The sequence below is a fragment of the Microcaecilia unicolor genome, chromosome 14, assembly GCF_901765095.1.
Source record: "Microcaecilia unicolor chromosome 14, aMicUni1.1, whole genome shotgun sequence".
In the NCBI taxonomy this organism is placed as follows: domain Eukaryota; kingdom Metazoa; phylum Chordata; class Amphibia; order Gymnophiona; family Siphonopidae; genus Microcaecilia; species Microcaecilia unicolor.
In genome coordinates, this window is record NC_044044.1 from 33968723 (window position 1) to 33988768 (window position 20046).

General features: G+C 40.9%; 2 protein-coding genes across 7 annotated transcripts in view; one reads left to right on the top strand and one right to left on the bottom strand.

Moving 5' to 3' along the window:
• Positions 1-20046, top strand: part of FOXJ2 (forkhead box J2) — a 584760-nt gene that overhangs the window by 414429 nt on the left and 150285 nt on the right. The window lies entirely within an intron of this gene.
• The window catches only part of RIMKLB (ribosomal modification protein rimK like family member B), a 77089-nt gene that overhangs the window by 52240 nt on the left and 4803 nt on the right, over positions 1-20046 (bottom strand). For 4 of the 6 annotated variants that reach the window (XM_030187242.1, XM_030187241.1, XM_030187240.1 and 1 more), the window contains exons 1-2: positions 14537-14838; positions 5619-5824 (exon numbers count right to left, since the gene is read on the bottom strand). In XM_030187242.1, the coding sequence (XP_030043102.1) occupies positions 5619-5824; positions 14537-14622 (292 nt within the window). In that variant the 5' untranslated portion in view covers positions 14623-14838. Of the gene's footprint in view, positions 1-5618; positions 5825-13862; positions 14460-14536; positions 14839-20046 lie in introns of those variants that run through there. The other 2 variants (XM_030187244.1, XM_030187243.1) reach the window with 2 other exon arrangements.

Sequence of the window (20046 nt, forward strand, 5' to 3'; positions counted from 1 at the left end):
AAGAACAATAAGGGGATGATTTTTCAGAAGTTTAAGGGCACTATTTACTAAGGTGTGCTAGTGTTTTAAGCGCGTGCAAAAAGATAAGCGTGTGCTGTATAGGTGACCATAGGAATATGATGGTCATCTACACAGCGCATGCTAAAAACTCTTAGTAAACAGGGCCATAAATTTTTTAAAAACCTAGTACTTTGAACAGTCATTTGGTAGTTAGTGGTGCTGGTTGGGTCATGGAGGACTGGATCCCTACCTAGCACTAACTTTTCTTTTCAGATCAATTTGTTTAGGTTGATTTTCTTGATCAGTTGTTTTCTTTGTATCCATTTGCCTTTCACCGTTTTCCTGTGAAAACACAGCCTTCTTTTCAACGGCATATTGAAATTCAGTTTCCCGCCCTTTGCGAGGAGCGTTCCGCTGGCGAGGTAGTGAATTCATGCACACACACACACTTCCCAGCCTGTTGTTCCCACCAGTCTCTGAACCTCCCCTTAGGGAAGAGGGTATTATAGAACGAGAGAGGCACAACAGCACAGCTGCTGTCTGTGTTTCTCCCCACCAGTCTCTAACCCTCACCCTGTCCCAAGCAAGAACTTTCCGACTTGCAGCCTATACATTTAATGAATGGAGGTATTGCTCTCCCTCCCCTGAGTGCCCCCATAAACCAAATCGTTTCAAACTATGCAATAACCTCGGCAACAGCGGGTAGAGTCTGCATGCTGGGTTTTGGTGGCCATAGCTCTTCAAGGGCCAGAGTTCGGACATGGACAGACAAACATACACACGTCTGATAGATAGGTAGATAAACCATGAAGTTCTAAGCAGTTCACAATTTTTGCTAAGAAACCAGGAAAACCTCCCAGGAATTACAAAATAAGCTATATATCAATCCATTACTCTAATATTTAGACAGAACAAAAGTTTTAAGATTCGTCTTAAATAAAGCGTAGGAGTCAGACTGAGCAAAGCATATTATGAATTCTTGCCAAAATTTGGGGGCCTGATATGCCAACAATAATTCATGAACTTTCAATCTCTTACAACTTTTAGCAGACGGAAAGCTAAAAGGAGAATTATTTCTTTTCTAATGATTGTACACTGCTTTGACCTTTTGAGTAAAGCAATATATAAAGGATTAACAAACGTTTCAGAGCTGAAGATCACTCGTGCTACATAAATGTAGAAGACAGTCTCAAACTGGAAAGGGTGGACAGGTTGCAGGATCATGGCACCTCAGTGCACCATAATCACAAGAAAGATCACTTTCAGTAGTAAGATTTGCAAGGAGCTAGTTTTCTCGAAATGGGAATTTGGTACACTTTCTGCTACAACTCTAGAGAGAAGGCTCTTTGGCTCGATGCCAAGTACTACGGTGAGCATTAGCAGTAAATCTGAGAGACTGAACATACTCCTCATACCCTGGCTTAGGAGACAGGTTCATTACTGTTGCGGCATATGCAAAAATAACCTATTTGGGAGTCACGGCCTCCGAAAAAAATGCTCCTCGGTAAGTTGAAAGCAAGTTTCGGCTGTCGACACCACTGCTTTTGCCAGCAAAAGAAAATAGCAGATAGGCAGGAAATAAGCACAAGTCCGCTTGACAGTAGCTGGGCCCTGTGCTCAGGTTCAGTATGAAAAATGCTTTTGTCATGCTTCTTCAAGCACCTCGGGACCATCTGGCTGATGACCAAAAACCTGAGCCTTGGCTATACAGAAGGAGAACCCTGCATTGACTTCCCCCATCCTCATGCTCAATTCAGCGCAAGTCAGAGCCACATGCAGAACGAATGACATATAGCAGCGGGCCCTCCAGTGTTACACTCCAGCAATTACTTCAGCTCAGGTTCGGCCCAGTGGAGTCCAGTGCCACAGCCTAGACGGCTCTAAAGCCTGCATTAACATTTTGCTGATCAATTAATTAAAAAAAAAAGTTCAATTCTGCAACAGAGCCTTCATTAGAAAAAAAGCAAACCTCAGCAGGCTGTACATCAAATTTTCTCGTATTTTATAGTTTAAAATATTCTGTCCTGAAACCACCACCCCCCAAACCAAAAAAAAAAAAAAAAAGAGAGGTTTGGTCTTTGGCGTTAAGGACCATAGGAAGAAGGTGGCACGAAAGCTTAGAAGCAAGCAAGCAAGCAGTATGATGAAGTGGCTGAGACCAGACTGCAGGCACAGCTTCCAGCTTCAGGGCAGACAAGCTCCTACTCGCTGGCACCAGGGCACAATGCCTCACCCAAGCAAACATGACTAGGACACGTTTAATTGTATCCTGTGCAGCACAAGCTCATTCAGTCCAATGTTAGCTGAATGAACGGCTTCTGCCAAGTTCCTGCATTCTGGACTCTATAGGGGAGTGAAAGCAGACACTGCAGGAGAATGCAATGATGTTTCCAGGAACAGAGATGGCTAGCAAAAAACGACAGAGCTGGGTGACTTCACAGCAAGGACAGAGATTACCTTTTCAAATGTGCCCGATTCCTTACATCCACCACACACAATTCAACGTATATCATAGCCAGCTGCTTCTTATATGGAGGCAGAGTATGGATCATGAAAACAAGTACTGTGTGTCACATGAAACCGAGGGTCTGCAGTCATGTCCAAACTATGCATTTCTAGGAGCTGCTTGGGGGGGGGGGGGGGGGGGGGGGGAGTCATAGTAGCACACCTCTAATTTAACATGTGCCATTCTAAATTAGCACATGCTATTAGAAAAAATGACTAACAGCACAAAAGGAAAAAAGTGAGATGGAATTACACTAAATTTTCTGCCTGCACAACCCTAGCTGAAAGGCATTTTTCAGCAACCTGCCTTCAGTCAAGTGAGCAACTTCAAAATTATGGAAATTAGACCCACTAGAATGATATCCCGTATACTACAAACTGAACAAAGTCTTTAAAAGACGACAAACCGTGCCTGGCTGGGGGGTGGGGTGGGTACAGAGCATGTTGCACAGCTGCAATTGTTTCCTACTAAATAACTTCTATTTCCCCCATGGGAAAAGTGATGTATGAGCTGTGTTAGTCCACTTTTAAAGGTAATAAATACAAAAACAAAACAAAACATAGGTACCATCTTATTTTCTTTTTTATTGGACATTAAATTTTTTTTGATTAGCTTTCGAAGGTAACTTGTTCAGATCAGAAATGAACAAATGTTGACAAATCCTGAATGTTATGAAGGCTGTGGTATATAAGGATGCTAGGATGTCAGCAGGGCCATCAATTGACGAAAGGGGTGCCACAACTGTCTGCTGTTTTATTTCATTTGTATCTTCAGCCCTTGTGTGTTGTAGTACAATCTTTGGGAGTTTCTTACAGGATTTATGCAGACGATGTCCAATTTTTTTATTTTTTTTAGTGTATCGATGGCTGACAATTTTTGACACAGTGATGGATCGGCTGAAGAAGAATCGATTCGATTGCAAATGAAATGTATCTACAACTGGTGGATGGTATCAGATTCATCTCTAACTTTACCAACTCAATTGGTGTAACAATTAAGACTGTGAAGCAGGTTAAAAATTTGGGGATTGTATTGGATTCAGCTTTTACATTTAAAGCGCAGGTTCAGGTCTTGATTCGCTCTTTGTACTTTAAATTGAGAATGTTATCTCAGTTGAAATCAATCTTGCCTTGCAAAGATTTTAAAACAGTGTTGAAATCTATGGTACTTAGTTGCCTAGATTACTGTAACATTGTCTATTTGAGTTTGCCTAAGTATTCCTTTCTAGCGCTTCAGATTGGAATGAATTCAGCACTGCGACTGTTAATGGGATATAATAGTACATAAGTATTGCCACACTGGGACAGACCAAAGGTCCATCAAGCCCAGTATCCTGTTCACGTCTACCCATTCCACTCCACTCATTATTTTATAGACCTCTATCATTTCTCCCCTCCCCTCCACTTTAGCCATTCCTCATAGGGAAGTCGTCCCATCCCCTTTATCATTTTCGTCGCCTTCTCTGTACCTTGCCTAATTCCACCATATCTTTTTTGAGATGCAGTGACCAGAACATATTTCTTGTCTGAAGCATTTGAAATGGTTGCCAGTGCAATGGAAGACATCGTATAAGTTGTTAATTTTGGTTCATCAAGCTATTTACCATGATGCAGCTCATTACTTGAAGACTTTGGTTCAGTGGTTTATGCCTTCTCGACCTTTACACTCAGAGCATCATCATATGATGGTGATACCTGTATTACAGCATGTTTGCTTGGAACTCACAAGGACGGGAACGTTTTCCATCCATGGACCTACTGAATGGAAGAGTCTGCCATCGCAACTCAAACGTGAGACCTGTGAGCCAGCATTTCAGAGGCAAGACTATCTTTTAAGGCTTTTCACTGTTTTAGATTAAGTGATGTATTTGTGATGCTATTTGATTCCTCTGTTTACTGTGTTTTGTTCATTGTATATTTTATGGATATTTTTATTGTAATCCGCTTTGGATAACGGCAGAAAACACATTATAATGTCCTGGTCGTATGGTGGAAAAGAAGTGCAATAACGATTTCAAAAAATATATATATCTGGAACAATAGATATTGTTAACAGTGAAGACGGGCATCTTGGATATTTATGACTGACATCATCATTGATTGCTCATATCACTGACATTATGATGGTCTGTTGGAAGAAAGAATATTATTACTCCACAAGTTGATGATTTTGATTCATTGAATGTGATTTGAAGAAAGGTTGCTCTGGTGGGAGACTTCAGAGCACTGGATTTACAAGTGATTAAAAGAACTATGATCACATATTGATGCAAAATATCACCAGATATATGTTATTTGTGTATTGAAACAGTATTTTGGAGAATTGTGTGCGATTTTAAATGTGTTGGTGAATATGAGTGTGTATGGATTGATTTGATGTAACTATGGGTTAAGGGAATGGATTTAATTTTAGGAAGATTGTATTGATTTATTAATAAAGAATTTTTTTTAAATGTCAAACGGTTACTAGTGAGTAATTTGTAGTATAATACGTGCAACCAATTATAGGGTTTAGACCTAGATTGAGTTTGTGATTCATATACATTAGGGATGTCCAGGAAACCTAGCCTGTTTGCAGCCCTCGAGAACTGAACAAACGTGATTCAACATTTTACTGGTATAATTGCTGAAAAGAGAGTGAAAGGAAAACCTTCACCATATCTTTTTGAAACACAAGGTGTTCTGCAAAATCCCCCATCTTCTGATATAGAAAAAAAAAAAAGTTACATGATGGGCACCCAATGATTAGCAGTCCCTCACACTTTCATTGTGTGCAGGTAGAATAAACCTGCCTATTATAGGATAAAGGTGCATCAGAATGCAGACCTTGGGAACAGCTACATGCAAGCATGAACCCTGAAGGGTTCTGCTTCAGAGGACACATCTTCATGTCCTCAGCTAGCGAGGAACAGAAAAAGTGGATAACATAAGAAACCTCTCATGTAGGATGGGTGGATGACCCATTAAAAATAATGCAGCATTAAAACAGAAGTAGGCATGAAAACTGAGGCACAAGGGAATAAAAAGTGATTTACAAGAAGCAGAGATGGCAATTATATCACCTGCTCCTTCCTCAAAATTCTGGAGCAATAGCCAGCATTTCAGCTTCTTACCCAGATTACCCTGTTCAACGGTCAGCACAATATCATCCATTAACAGGGCTCGAAACTCTAGCTCCTCTTCACAACACTTGGTTTTCAGTGCCCGCAGAATCTCTTGCTGTGGGTAGTCATCCTTTATGCGACGGTCAGTCAGGAACCAGAGTCTACCTGTGGAACTACACATCTTATGCTTCAAGCAGCTTCCCTTCAAAGGACTTCTGGAAATACAGAAAAAGGAACAATTGTGATAAGGTCAGAAGAAGGGCTGCCACACTGTCAATCTCTCCAGGATGACCTGAGACTTCCCAAGTGTTGCCATACTGGGACAGAGCAAAGGTCCATTAAAAGCTCAGTATCCTGTTTCCAATAGTGGCAAATCCAGGTCACAAGAACCTAGCAAGATCCCAAAGTAGTAAAACAGATTTTCTGCTGCTTACCCTAGAAATAAGCAATCCATCTTAATAATGACTTTTGGACTTTTAGTCTGTGTTATACAATTCTCTTCTTTGGCTATTACTTATTAGACAAAGTATCACTATATACCACAAAGAAGTTATTAGTAATTTGCCATAAAACTTATTGGGAGGAAAAAGAACCTCAGTGGCTCCAGTTACATCTTACTTTTTCTTTAGATTAATAACCTGCCTACTTCTTTTTCACTTCTTAAAAATCCTCCCGTGATTAATAACATTTGTATTTTCTTTTTCTCTTTAATTCACTTTCATTTCATATAAATATTTTCAGTACTTATCTGCAATGTTGCTGCTATATTCTATGCTCTACAGCACAGCAGTTTCACCCCGGCTTCGTCAGGAGTGATTAAATATTGCAGCTGTTTAGTACCTTATCTCAGAAGCCGGGGTGAAACAGCCATGCTGTAGAGTATAGAATTTAGCAGCAACATTGCAGATAAGTACCGAAAATACTTATATGAAATGAAAGTGAATTAAAGAGAAAAAGAAAATACAAATGTTATTAATCACGGGAAGTTTTTTAAGAACTGATAAAGTAGGCAGGTTATTAGGCTAAAGAAAAAGTAAGGCGTAACCCGAGCCACTGAGGTTCTTTTCCTTCCCAATAAGTTCTATGGCAATTTACTAATAACTTGATTACGGACTCTTAGGAAATTATCCAAACCTTCTTTAAAGCTAAAGCCATCCTTTTACCATATTCGCTGGCAACAAATTCCAGAGTTTAATTACACTTTGAAGGCCTCTTTTACAAAGCGGCAAATGAGAGGAAGACCATTCAATTCGTATAGGCTTCCTTTCATTTGCCACGCAGGAATCGTTAGCATGGCTTTGTAAAAGAAGCCCTAAGAAATATTTTCTCTGGTTTGCTTTAAATTTACTACTTAGTAGCTTCATTGCTGCATTGTTTAACATTCTGGTGAAGTCACTGGGCGCAGTCTTACAGCAAGCTAACTTGCATTTTTTATATATATAAACAATATTTCAGTTAAGTACATAAGTATTGCCATACTGAGAAAGACCAAAGGTCCATCAAGCCCAGCATCCTGTTTCCAACAGTGGCCAATCCAGGTCACAAATACCTGGCAAGATCCCAAAAAAGTACAAAACATTTTATACTGCTTATCCCAGAAATAGTGGATTTTCCCCAAGTCCATTTAATAACGGTCTACGGACTTTTCCTTTAGGAAGCCGTCCAAACCTTTTTAAAACTCCGCTAAGCTAACCTCCTTTACCACATTCTCTGGCAATGAATTCCAGAGTTTAATTACACGTTGAGTGAAGAAGTATTTTCTCCGATTAATTTTAAATTTACTACATTGTAGCTTCATCGCATGCCCCCTAGTCCTAGTATTTTTGGAAAGCGTGAACAGATGCTTCACATCTACCCGTTCAACTCCACTCATTATTTTATAGACCTCTATTATATCTCCCCTCAGCCGCCTTTTCTCCATGCTGAAGAACCCTAGCCGCTTTAGCCCTTCCTCATAGGGAAGTTGTCCCATCCCCTTTATCATTTTCGTCGCCCTTCTCTTCACCTTTTCTAATTCCACTATGTCTTTGTCCTGTTTTAGATGATTGGTCTTAAATAATAAAATGCCCATTATATTCCTATGGGCATTTTATTTAGCACACGCTAAATCTGTTGATTATATTCTTCCTTATTTCTGTACAAGAATGTTCTTGGAGTTGTAATATTAAATCTTCAATAAAATAAAATAAAAAATAAAAGGACCTTTAAGTTTCTGTGGCTGGGTTCCATGGATCATCCTTTTAAAGAGCAACGTTTTACCATTGTTGTGGATAGTTTTGTTTTTTAGACCTCTACTCCATTATTAGGGGTTAAACTGGATAGTAGTATTGGTTATCAAGAAATCTTTCTTTTTGTTAAAAAAAAAATACTGATTAGTAAAGAAATTCTTTGATACCTCTACATTTAGGCTAATGGCTCAGTCCTTGATTTTGCTGAGGCTTGACTACTGCAATATAATCTTCTCAGGTTGCTCCAAAGTTTTCCTTCAGACGACTGCAGATTGTGCAAAACACTACAAAAAAAGATTGATTTTTTTTTCCTTTGGGTACATTTTCTGCTGTAACCCCTTATATGTTAGAAATGCATAGGCTCCTGGTTGAAGCACGAGTGAAATTTAAATTTGGGATTATGGTTAACAAGCCATTAGGTAGTAAATCTGTTCGGAAAAGGGAATTTGTCTTCCTCTACATCATACCAGGCTGCTGTTTTCTGTAACTCTCTGTCACTGAAGCTTAGGGTGAATAGAAATTTTTCAACATTTTAAAAGTCCCTTAAGCCTTGTTTTTTTTTAATTGCAGAAATACGTAAATCTGTTTGGTTTTTTTTGTCAGCTGTTGGTTTCTTTTATTTAATATTTGTTGATTTGTAATTTGTTAGAGCTATTTTATATCATACAAATTGACTGGTTCTCTTCTTTATTACTGTTACCCACATCGAACTATTTTTGGTATCTGCGGGCTACAAGTCCTGTTTAAAGCAAAGTTCATTGCATGCCCCCTTGTCTTACTATTTTTGGAAAGAGTAAACAAGCAATTCACATCTATCCGTTTCACTCAGTATTTTACAGACCTCTATCATCTCATCTCTTCTCCAAGCTGAAGAGCCCTAGCCACGTTAGTCTTTTCTCATAGGGAAGTAGTCCCATCCCCTTTTATCATTTTTGTCGCTCTTCTCTGTACCATTGCTAATTTCGCTATATCTTTTTTTTGAGATACAGTGACCAGAATTGCATACAGTATTCGAGGCATAACAAAGGCATAACAGTCTTGCTTTTGTTTTCTATTCCTTTCCTAATAATTTCTAACATTCTATTTGCTTATTTAGACACTGCTATACACCAAGTAAAGGGTTTCAACGTATCAACAATGACACATCTTTTTCCTAGGCGGTAACTCCTAATGTGATGAAGAGCTGTGGAGAAGTTAACATTTAAAAATTTTGAAGTATGATCATTTTTATGTTTTACTGTAAATGGCCAAGTTTGTTTAAATTGACATTTCGTTTGTATTATTACATTTTATGACACTTGTTGCACACCGCTTTAATCTGACTTTGGGCCACTTCTTTAACCACAATCAATATGATGAACTTGATTTGCATATTCTGCCTCTATTAAATCTTTCATGCATATTCACTGTGGATATCCTGAAACACTGACTGGCAAGAAGTACTCCAGGACTAGACTTGGGAAACACTGCTTTAACATTTTTTAAGCGATATTGCTGAAGAGTTGTCTGGTAAGGGTTGACTCTTTGTGGATGATACCAAAATTTGTTAATAAGGTAGACACTACTGATGGTTTGGATAAAATGAGGAAGGATTTAGCGAAGCTACAGAAATGGTCTGGAATTTGGCAGTTAAGATTTAATGCTAAAAAAATACAGGACCATGTATTTGGGCTGCAAAAACCCAAGATAACATTTCAGTTTAGAGCTTCTGTGCACAAAAGAGCAGGACTTGGGTGTGATCATATGTGATAATCTTAAGGTAGAAAAGAAGACAGTGAAAGCTAGAAGGATGCTTGGGTGCATAGAGAGAAGAGTAGCCAGTAAGAAAAAGGAGGTGATGATGCCCCTGAATAAGACTCTGGTGAGACCTCATTTAGGATATTGTGTATACTTCTGGAGACTGCACCTTCAAAATTATATAAACAGGATGGAGTCGGTCCAGAGGTTGGCTACTAAAATGATCAGTGTTTTTTGTCATAAAGCGTATGGGGACAGTCTTAAAAATCTCAATAAGTGTACTTTGGAAGAACTGCGGGAGAGGGAAGATGTAATAGAGACATTTAAATACCTACGTAGCATAAAAGCACAGGAGGTGAGTCTCTTTCAACTGAAAGGAAGCTCTGGAATGAGGGGGTACAGGTGAAAGGGGATAGACTTAGAAGTAACCCGAGGAAATACTTCTTCACAGAAAGGTTGGTGAATTTGTGGAATGGCCTCCTGGTGGAAGTGGTGGTGAAGAAAACAGTGTCTGAATTCAAGAGAGCTTGGGACAAGTACATAGGATCTCTAAGGGAGTGGTACGGAGAGTAGATGACACGGATGGGCAGACTGGATAGGCCATTTGGTCTTTTTCTACCTACATTTTTCATCCTATGATGACTACTTGGAGTTATACTTTCACATAAAACAGATTTGGTGACTATACCCTCTGATGATCCATTAAAGTTCTCTTTATTTGCAGGTCTACGTCTGGAAATTTCTTTTGGAGATATTTCGATATATATTTTACTGCTGCTATTTTTAGACTATGCAGTTATTCCAGCTAGAGGAAAAGCGAAGTTGCTTACCTGCAATGGTTATTCTCCATAGACAGCAAGGGAATGCATGCTGGCTCCGTTGGTAATATCACTAACTAGCGTGCTTGCATCTCCCCTGCTTGTCTGCAGAGACGTTGACCACCATAGAAAAAGGTATAGAATGAGGCATCAAAAGAATTCATATTACCTAGCAAATGCAGGCTATGGAAGAAAGAAGAAAGGAGAAATTTAAAGAGCAGAAAAAAGGACATTTTCAGAAAGCTGTATGTGTTAGCGGAAGTCTATCTACACGAAAACACAAACACTAGGATAAATAAAAGTCTTGCTCAGTCGCTAATTCCCTAGAACAGGTACTGACTTACACAGAAAACAATCTTTAAGGAACTAAAAAACAATGTCTAATCAAATCCAAAAATAGATATCTATGATATAGTAAATTAAAAAAAAAAAAAGTTTTCAATCTCTTGCAAAAGGTCCGATAGTTAAATAAAATTGGGTACTGCATTCCAGATAGCTACAGCTTGAAAATTAAAGAATTAAGAATATAGGTTTATAATGAACATCCCTAATGGTAGGATATCTGAATAGTAAATGTTCTTGAAGAGGAGAGTGGCATATAGAAATATTGGAACGTAAATCAAGGACTGAAACAGAGGCATTACCTTGCAAATTATGATCAACAACACAAGCTGTTTTAAATGCTACTTGTGCTTTTAATGGGAGCCAATGTAAACTTCGTAAATGGTCAGATATGCTCTCAAATTTGGTCATATGAAAAATTAAGCGGACTGCAGTGTTCTAAATGAGTTATAATTTCCTCATCAGAACAGTGCTGATGAGAACAGAACAATTACAATAATCCAAATGCACCAATATTAAAAGTGAGATTCATGAAAATAGCCATGGATTAACACTATTAAGGCTACAAGAGTGGAAACCTCTCATGGGCTTTTTGGTTGTTGGGGGGGGGGGGGGGGGCTTCTCTGTTTTGCTTTATTTTTGTTTTCCAGCTCTCCTTTGTTCAGTCTCATAGCAGGGGCCAGAATTTAAGCCAACAAAAGTCTTTCATCCCTGGTTACAATGCATTTCAGTTAGCATTACATAGTTTTTTTTGTTAAAATCTGGATATGTATCAAGCAATGTTTCTTAGCACTGAATGCACACTGGTTTTAGATTACTTAAGCATCTATGCAATATTATGATGTACCAATTGAATCCTACAGAAACACCTGTGATATGTGAAAGAATCCGTGGATAGAGGCAAAATATGCCAGTTATTGAACAGTACTAAAATCTAGTGCAAAAGAGGTCCTGAAGACAAAGGCAGAAGAGCTGTGAATACCTGTGTAAGAGAAGCAAAACCTCATTGTGTAACACCTATACCAGAGACCTTGGCAGCCACAAGGTGAGCTTGAGTGACAATCACTCCTGACCCACTAGACACCAGGAACCCCCCAAGTAAGGCCAGGGTTGGGGGGAGAGCTGCCGCATGTATACCTTGTGACGTGGGGGGCAGGGAACACTGTGGCATTAGGGACAGGGGAGAGTTCCGAAGGCTGGCACTGGGACAGGGATGTGGGAAGGTGGAGAGGGAGCGGAAACTGGGAACTATATCTGCCCCTTGAGAAAGCACTTAGTCATGCCTTGGAGCAGGTGTAACTTCCAACGCTCAGGTGTCCCCACGCAGACATGGCTTCTCTACGTGAAATAGGGAATGCACGTCTGTTTTGTTGTCCTACGAGAGTCAGAATACAGTGCCACTCCCAAAATTTGTCATCTGATTCCCTTTTCCATCTCCCTGTCTTCTGTTCACGAAAACTGTGCCAAACCCACACATCCTCCCATTCCACTGCTCCAGCCCTGGATGCTTCCCTTCTAAATCTAAGCAAAAAGGAGTCATGTGTTATTTCAGACCTCTTGCAGTCTAATTTCCAAGCCCTACTGATGTTTATGGAAATGTACTTTAAACTATTTAGGTCAAATGATGTCACAAAATGCTTAACAAGTCTTGCAGACACAAACTGCAAGAAAAAAAAAAAAAGTGTCGCAGAAGGGCGGACACATCCAGGCCTCTGCTTTCTGTTCCACATCCTGATCCTTAGTCAGCTCACACCTTCCCCAAAACAACCAAGGTGCTCTACTACCTTTTCCAAAACACAGTCCTTGCATTTGACTGCCATTGTTGTGGGAAAAGAACTATTTCCATTCACAAGGGCAATTCAAGTTTCCTTGCTTCTGAAAACATTTTCAACTGATCCAATAAAAGAATGCCAAACCATGTGCTCCAGTGTAAACTGGCATATAATCACCTGTAATTTTACAGGTCTACTCTACACCGAGTCCCTGAACAAGCAATCAGTATTACTTGACTATATAAGATCAACTATCTTCCAAGCTATGGAACCTAGATTTTATTTATTTGCTGCATTTGTATCCCACATTTTTCCACCTATTTGCAGGCTCAATGTAGCTTACATTATATAGCAATGGCATCACCAAGAGGTTCAGCATATTGTTCACAGTCCCTCTCTACAGGTCCAAATCTCTCCCCATATATTGTCGCCTTTGCTCTCAATGCAACATTTTCAGGCAATAATGGAAACCATATGGTCACAACTCAAAAACCCATTCCATATGCAAGGCACTGTCCTAAAAGAGAGCTCTATGATCATTATAAATATACAATCTTGTTAAGATTTTCTCAACCGTTTTACCTAAGATACAAGGAAGGAATCATTTTGTGCACTAGTGATGTCACTGGTGATAGACATGTCTAGCATCAGCATAAATTTAGGAAAGTAGTAACATGCCTAACATTCTTACTGTGTCTGCTGCATGCCATTTAAATACAACGCTGCCATTTCATGCAGTTTATACTGAAGACAGGCAAAATATCCCTTGCAATTAAAATGGCTCCCTCTATATCAGCTGGTTTGTATTAAAAGTGTTATACATCATGAGATTCTTTTTGGCTGCCTCACATATAATACACAATCAAGTCACACAACTGACAGGGCTCCTGAGCAGACTACGTCAGCAATTCCTCAGAAGGAATCTAAACCTTCCTCAGCTGTATATCTAAGATGTAGTTATACACTAACAATACTGAGCCTTGAATTCTGGGCTGAATGTTATCTACCTCCTTTTCCACAGTTGTTAGTGCTCTCCTTCACAGTAATGGTAAAAATTGCAGAAATTATTCCGAGCATGGTCAGAGATAGGGTTTTCTTGTTTACAAAAAGAGTATTACAAGGAAATAAACACACAAAAATGTAGTCAGAAGATCCAATGTCAGAAAAACAAGCCAGTAGTAAAAGGGAAAAGAACAGCTGGAAAGAAATGGCCAACCAGGTGGGGAGGGGGGGGGGGGGGGGGGAACAGGGGCAATAAACAGTACAGCAGATAAAATAGATCAAGCAAGATCACTTTAAAATGCAGAACTATGGACAGAAAAGGATTAACGGTAGAAAAACAATTTTCCCCATCACCTTCAATACATTTTGGTGTGCCACAGCAGTCCTGCCATGCGACTTCAGCTTTCTTTAAAACCTGCAGAAGCCTGGCTTGTGTCCGAAGATAAATACCCCAATGCAGCATTTTTTCCTTCTCCCCTGCTGATGCTTGATGTGTTCTCCATACAAATGGGGTTATTACAGGAAAAAAAAAAAGAAAATAAAGGAGGGGGGAGGAAGGAAGGTAGGTAACTACCGTGTATGTGTGTCTCCAGAAAACATCACTGTGCAATCTGTTCTCCTACTGCGGCTGTGCAAAATCCAAGACAGAATCAGGGGGAAGAAACAGACCCTTCATCTGCTGGTAGTATCTCACCAATGGTCCCTCCTCCTCCCGATTACCGGCAGACACGAAAAGATGATGCTCTTCAGCCACCGCCTCTCACCCTCCCCAATAAAAGGGATTTTTAAGTGCTCAGAAGAGACAGGTAACCTGCAACTTTATGCTGAAAGCCTGTCCTTTATGCTGTGACAAATATCCCTCTCCTCCACTCCCCCATCCTATACCACACAGGGGCACTGCGACAGATTTCCGACATGCCCCCCAATTACAAGGGTCAATATCAACTGGCAGCATACTCTTAAACCCTTGCCTACTTTGTGCACAAACACCAGCAAATCAAAATACTATTTTCTGGCTGTTAAATTACCTTCGGTTTCTGGCCAACTTACACATCCATTCCACCAGCTCGGCCAGTCCGCACAACCACCACAGGAGCAAAGCTCTCCAAAACATCCCAGACTCTAGGATCCTGTATTCATTCCCTCCACCCCTCAGAAACAAGTCTAACTACCCGCGTTTCTGACTGCCGGCATCCAGAACCTCACCCAATTTTAAAGCGATGTAAAAATGAGTAAAGGCTTTTAATTTAAATAGATCCAACAGCTGCTGTGAAAAATCAGTTATCTACGAATACAAAGGCTGCAATGTCCTCCATGCCTAAACTGGAGAATAAAAGGTACAGGGAATGCGGCTGGCTGTCCCAAAAGCTAAGCACATGACAGAGAAGCTTAGCTGCTGTTAGCCTTGTCACTCCCTCCTCCTCAACCAATCTCTGAAAACCGACTCCAGCAGACCAGCGCCCTTAGAACGTGCAAGAACAAGGCAACCCAAGCAATAGGGTAGAGAGAAAAGTGCCGCAGAGTCTCTACTATCCTGCTTCAATTCAACATGGATTTTAATTCTGTAGAAACAAAACATCTTCCAAAGCTACACCTGCTGCAACCTCTTTTAAATTAGTCGCCTTTTTTTTTAACTCCTCTTACTCTCTTACCCACCTATAAGTTCCATCTTTGCTTATACCCTACGCTATTAAAATGTTCTATTACATATTCTGCTGACATTATAAGCGGTATACTATACCATACTTTGTACTGTTTGAATATTTCTACTGCTGTAATAGTCTATAGCTTATGTTTGATTTATTCTTACTGTACACCGCCTTGAGTGACTTCATTCAAAAAGGTGGTAAATAAATCCTAACAAATAAATAGTGGAGGTAAAACGCTTTCTCACCTGAAGAAGAATAGCAATAACCTGCTGAGAATAATCCCTCTTGATCAGACCAAAGCCGGAGGGATCCTCTATTTGAATTGGTCCCTGAATTAGCAGACCGGGAATTGCCGGCAGGGGAAGAGGGTCATCCACCTGCAATCGGACTAGGTCCGCATACCATGGGCGAGGGGGCAAATCCAGAGCAACAAGAATCACCCGCCCCAGGTGGTACCAGATCTGGTGGAGCACCCTATCATGGGCCATGGTGGGAACACATAAAGAAGGACGATTGCTTGCCACGGCTGGAGAAGATTATTGATACCTTCCGACCAGTACTCCATCCTTCTGCTGAAGAACTGAGGGGCTTTGGTATTGAAACGAGTCATCATGAGATCCATAACCAGTGGTCCCAACTTGCAGGTGATCAGCTGAAACACCGCCAGCTCCCATTAGAAGTTAGGGTGCATACCGCCAAAAGTCAGAGCCCACAAAATAGAAACACTGAATATATGTGCTTTAACAAGACAGCCGGAGCAAAAAGAAAAATTGCTTGCCGCAGCCAACATTGAGCAGTTTATAGGAACTTGCCTGAGGTTGCAACATTTTTTTTAAAACCCTTACTATATACCTTCTTTATTCAACTATAATTTGGTTGTAACACTAATACTCTTTCTTCATCCTTTGGGAACTTTTGTGCTGTCTAGACGTGAGGAACACACTCAGTAATGCACTGTAGAAAAGGACAAGAGGAATGTTTTTTGTAGTATTAGAGACTTTAAAGCACAATGGGATGTTGTTCACACTCAACTCCCAAGCACCTTCAATCCAAACACTGAAAAGAAAATTGGCACTGTGGCCTCAACTTTCTGATCTAAGGGCCATCCAAATGCCTGCCTCTCAGCTTTAACCAAGTAGCTAAAGATTCTCAGGGTCTAAGTTCAAACTGCAGATTGTTTATTCTTGTGAGCAATCCATCTGTGTCCATGTGCCTTTGACAGACAGCAATATATTACACAAGATCATTCTGCTCTTTTTCAGATAATCAACTTGTTTTTCTAAAGACTGGAGCCAAAATAAAGACAGAGACTAGGCCTTCCTGAAGCCAGCTCAAATGATGATGAAACATGCAGCACAACCAATGGTTTATTTACATAAAGCATAACCAGTAACCAAGCACCACCTTACCATCCTAGAGTAATATTCACCCTACACCTGGGACAGGCAATCAACTGGCAACTTCCTTTAGAACATACTGGGTCAGACCAATGGTCCATCTCGCCCAGTATCACAGAAACCCAATTAGCAGCAACATTCCATGCTACCAAACCTGGGGCAATGATATACTTCCATGGCTACAGCTGCCTAACATACCAAACTTATCTCCCAACATGCTGCTCCAAACACCACTTCCTATTCCCAACTCAAAAAAAAAAAAAAACTAAGCAAGGCTAAGAAAACAGTTAACATTTGCAAAAGGAAAAATGTCTTACCTTATAACTTTATTTCCTTTAATCCAACCAGGCCAGTCCACACTAATGGGTTATGTCCATCCACCAACACAAGGAGACAGAGAGAAAAAAAAAAAAAAAAGAGTTACAAGTAACTCGCAGCCTGGAATGCAGTATTTCGAAAAGACAAGCAATGGTGATGCTCTGTACTGCAACAATAAAGGCCACACAGTGGGGTGTGGAAGGTAGACACAGAAGCCATTTGAGATCTGGTCTATTCTCTCTAGGAGAGCTCTCAAAACCATGGACCATCTAAACCCTTCGTCCAGCTCCCTGAAACCCAACTGACTCTTGAACTAAGGGCAGGGATCAAGGTTCAATCGGAGTCAGGTGCCTCATGGAGATATGAAGAACCGCTGACGCTTCTGTAACAATGACAACCACAACCCCCTGCAAAGATGCAGGGAATGAGACCTGCAATATACCAAATTGAAAGAACCAAAAAAAGGGGAGGGGAATGTAGACTGGTCTGGTTGGATTAAAGCAAAGAAAATTATCAAGACACACATAATTTTTCCTTCCTCATCATCCACCAGACCAGTCCAAACTAATGGGATTTAGCAAAACCGTGCCCCTAGTAGGGCGAGCAAAATCCAAGGAAGACCCCAGAAAATCAAACTGAAGATACAAGACCCACATGCCACAATATGCGAGGGGAACAGGCATGCACCAAGAGTGTCAGCACCCTGAACCCCAGAAGAACTCAAGGGACGCCCGCCAGAGCGTCCCAGAACACGTCAAACAAGTGCCGGAAACTGAGATCCTCTAAGACAGAGGACACATTGCACCTGACCGCATCTGAGTATAGCCCAGGAAAGGAGAGGAAGCTGCGCTGCCCTGTCCAGCGGAAGGCAAAGGTTCCCATATGAAAAGAGACAAGGCAAACGCCCTGCGAAGACAAGAAGTATGGCAAGGATGGAAAACCTCCTCAGCAAATAAGGGCTGAGCAGAAGTCAGAATACCCTGTAGCCAACCCTATGTGGCAGCTACCAACGCAGTATGCCAACTGAAGTAAAAAGCTTAAAACACACCCTCTACAAAAAGAAGCAAAGAAAGCTCAAAGTATCTGCCTGAGAAAAGTCTAATGAAGACAAGGAAAACAGCCTCCCCACAGAAGCACATCAACAAGGTGTGTATGTGTGTGTGCAGAATTGTTAATGTTTCTCTATCAGGTTAAACCAAAATGAAATTTAAAAAGACAACAGCATTAATAAGTACTCATACCTGGCACAGCATGAAGACAAAATTTGAAAAACGTTATGAGAAGAGGCCCTGGATCTTGAAAGGTTGTTCTACTATTTATCTGCCAAACAAGTTCCGGTTCTCTTATGTGCACCATGTTCACAAAAAAATAAATAAAACATTATTTACACAAGAAGAAACGCACACCTCAACCTAAAATTTCAATCTACTCATATCCATGAGGGTGAGAGATTACAGTACATAAGAAAGCTGTTTGCCAAATAAACTGTTGGTGTTCAACACATCTATAGGCAGGAGAGGCATAAAAAGAGAACCGATGCACTCATTTTCGAAGTATTTTGATATCCCACTGGTTTCACTGCCAAAGTTTCTGACCCTGAGGCTGGTAAACCACATATGGTGCTCAGTCTTCACAGCCCTTCTTCCCTACTCTATACAATAGTGAACACAGCAATATCCAGAAAGGAGAAGAATTTGAGATCTTACTTAAGGGGCCTTCAGCTACCACTACTGTAAATGACCTATTCACCCCTTTTATGCACATAAATACATCTCTCCCAAACCCATACAAAAAAAAGAAAAATGAACACAAGACATAGTCTGCTGGTTTCACACAACCCCTCCCTTTTTTTTCTGATTGGGGCTTAAGCTCCCCTTCCCCCATTTGAAAGAAGTAGCCTAAAGTGCTAATTTGAAGCTTTAGAAAAAAAAAGTCTCACTTTACTTGTCATTTAAAGGCCTGTAGAGGCAGAAAAGGATGTGGAAATGAATGGACAGAATAGACTTTTTCAGTCTTCTCTGGTTTAGGAGAAATAACCCTCCCCCAGTTACTGCCAAGCCCTATCTTGACTTCTTTTCATGGTGGAACTCAGTGCAAAGCAGCTGTTGAAAAACATCAGAATGTATAAATAATCAATAGAAGTAAAATAAAACATGATGATAAAATGTATTGTTAGGCCATGTTTATTTTCTTTTCTCTGTTTTATTTTACTTCTATTGATTACCTTTAAAAGTGGACTAACACATCACTGTACTCAGAATATATAAGCAAATTTTTTTTTTAATGTATTAAGCTAGTCCAATAAAAAAAAAAGGTAGGGTCTTTTCTGTGTTTGCCTTCTTTCCATCTCTTACTTTTAGCACCACATGAAATCTCATTGGAGGGAGGCTCTGAACGCCCCCCTCCCTCTGCAAACCTTGAGAAGGGCCCATGGCCAAAATACAGCTAAGAAGCCAGATATGTCCAGATGTGTAAAAACCTCCCCCTCCTCCTCAGTGCAAACTAGCCATCAGCTGATTTTAGGAGTGGCCTGTGCTCCCCCCCCCACTCAGCTCAGACTAGCCATCAGCTGGTTTTAGAAGTGGCCTGTGTGCCCCCCCACTCAGCTCACACTAGCCATCAGCTGGTTTTAGGAGTGGTCTGTGCGCCCCCCTCACACCAGCCATCAGCTGATTTTAGGAGTGGCCTGTGCGCCCCCCCCCCTCACACCAGCCATCAGCTGATTTTAGGAGTGGTCTGTGCGCCCCCCCTCAGACTAGCCATTAGCTGATTTTAGGAGTGGCCTGTGCCCCCCCTCACACCAGCCATCAGCTGATTTTAGGAGTGGTCTGTGCGCCCCCGTCACACTAATCATCAGCTGATTTTAGGAGTGGCCTGTGCGCCCCCCCCCTCACACCAGCCATCAGCTGATTTTAGGAGTGGCCTGTGTTCCCCCCCTCAGACTAGCCATCAGCTGATTTTAGGAGTGGCCTGTGTTCCCCCCCTCAGACTAGCCATTAGCTGATTTTAGGAGTGGTCTGTGCTCCCCCCCTCACACCAGCCATCAGCTGATTTTAGGAGTGGCCTGTGCGCCCCCCCCCCCTCACACCAGCCATCAGCTGGTTTTAGAAGTGGCCTGTGTGCCCCCCCACTCAGCTCACACTAGCCATCAGCTGGTTTTAGGGGTGGCCTGTG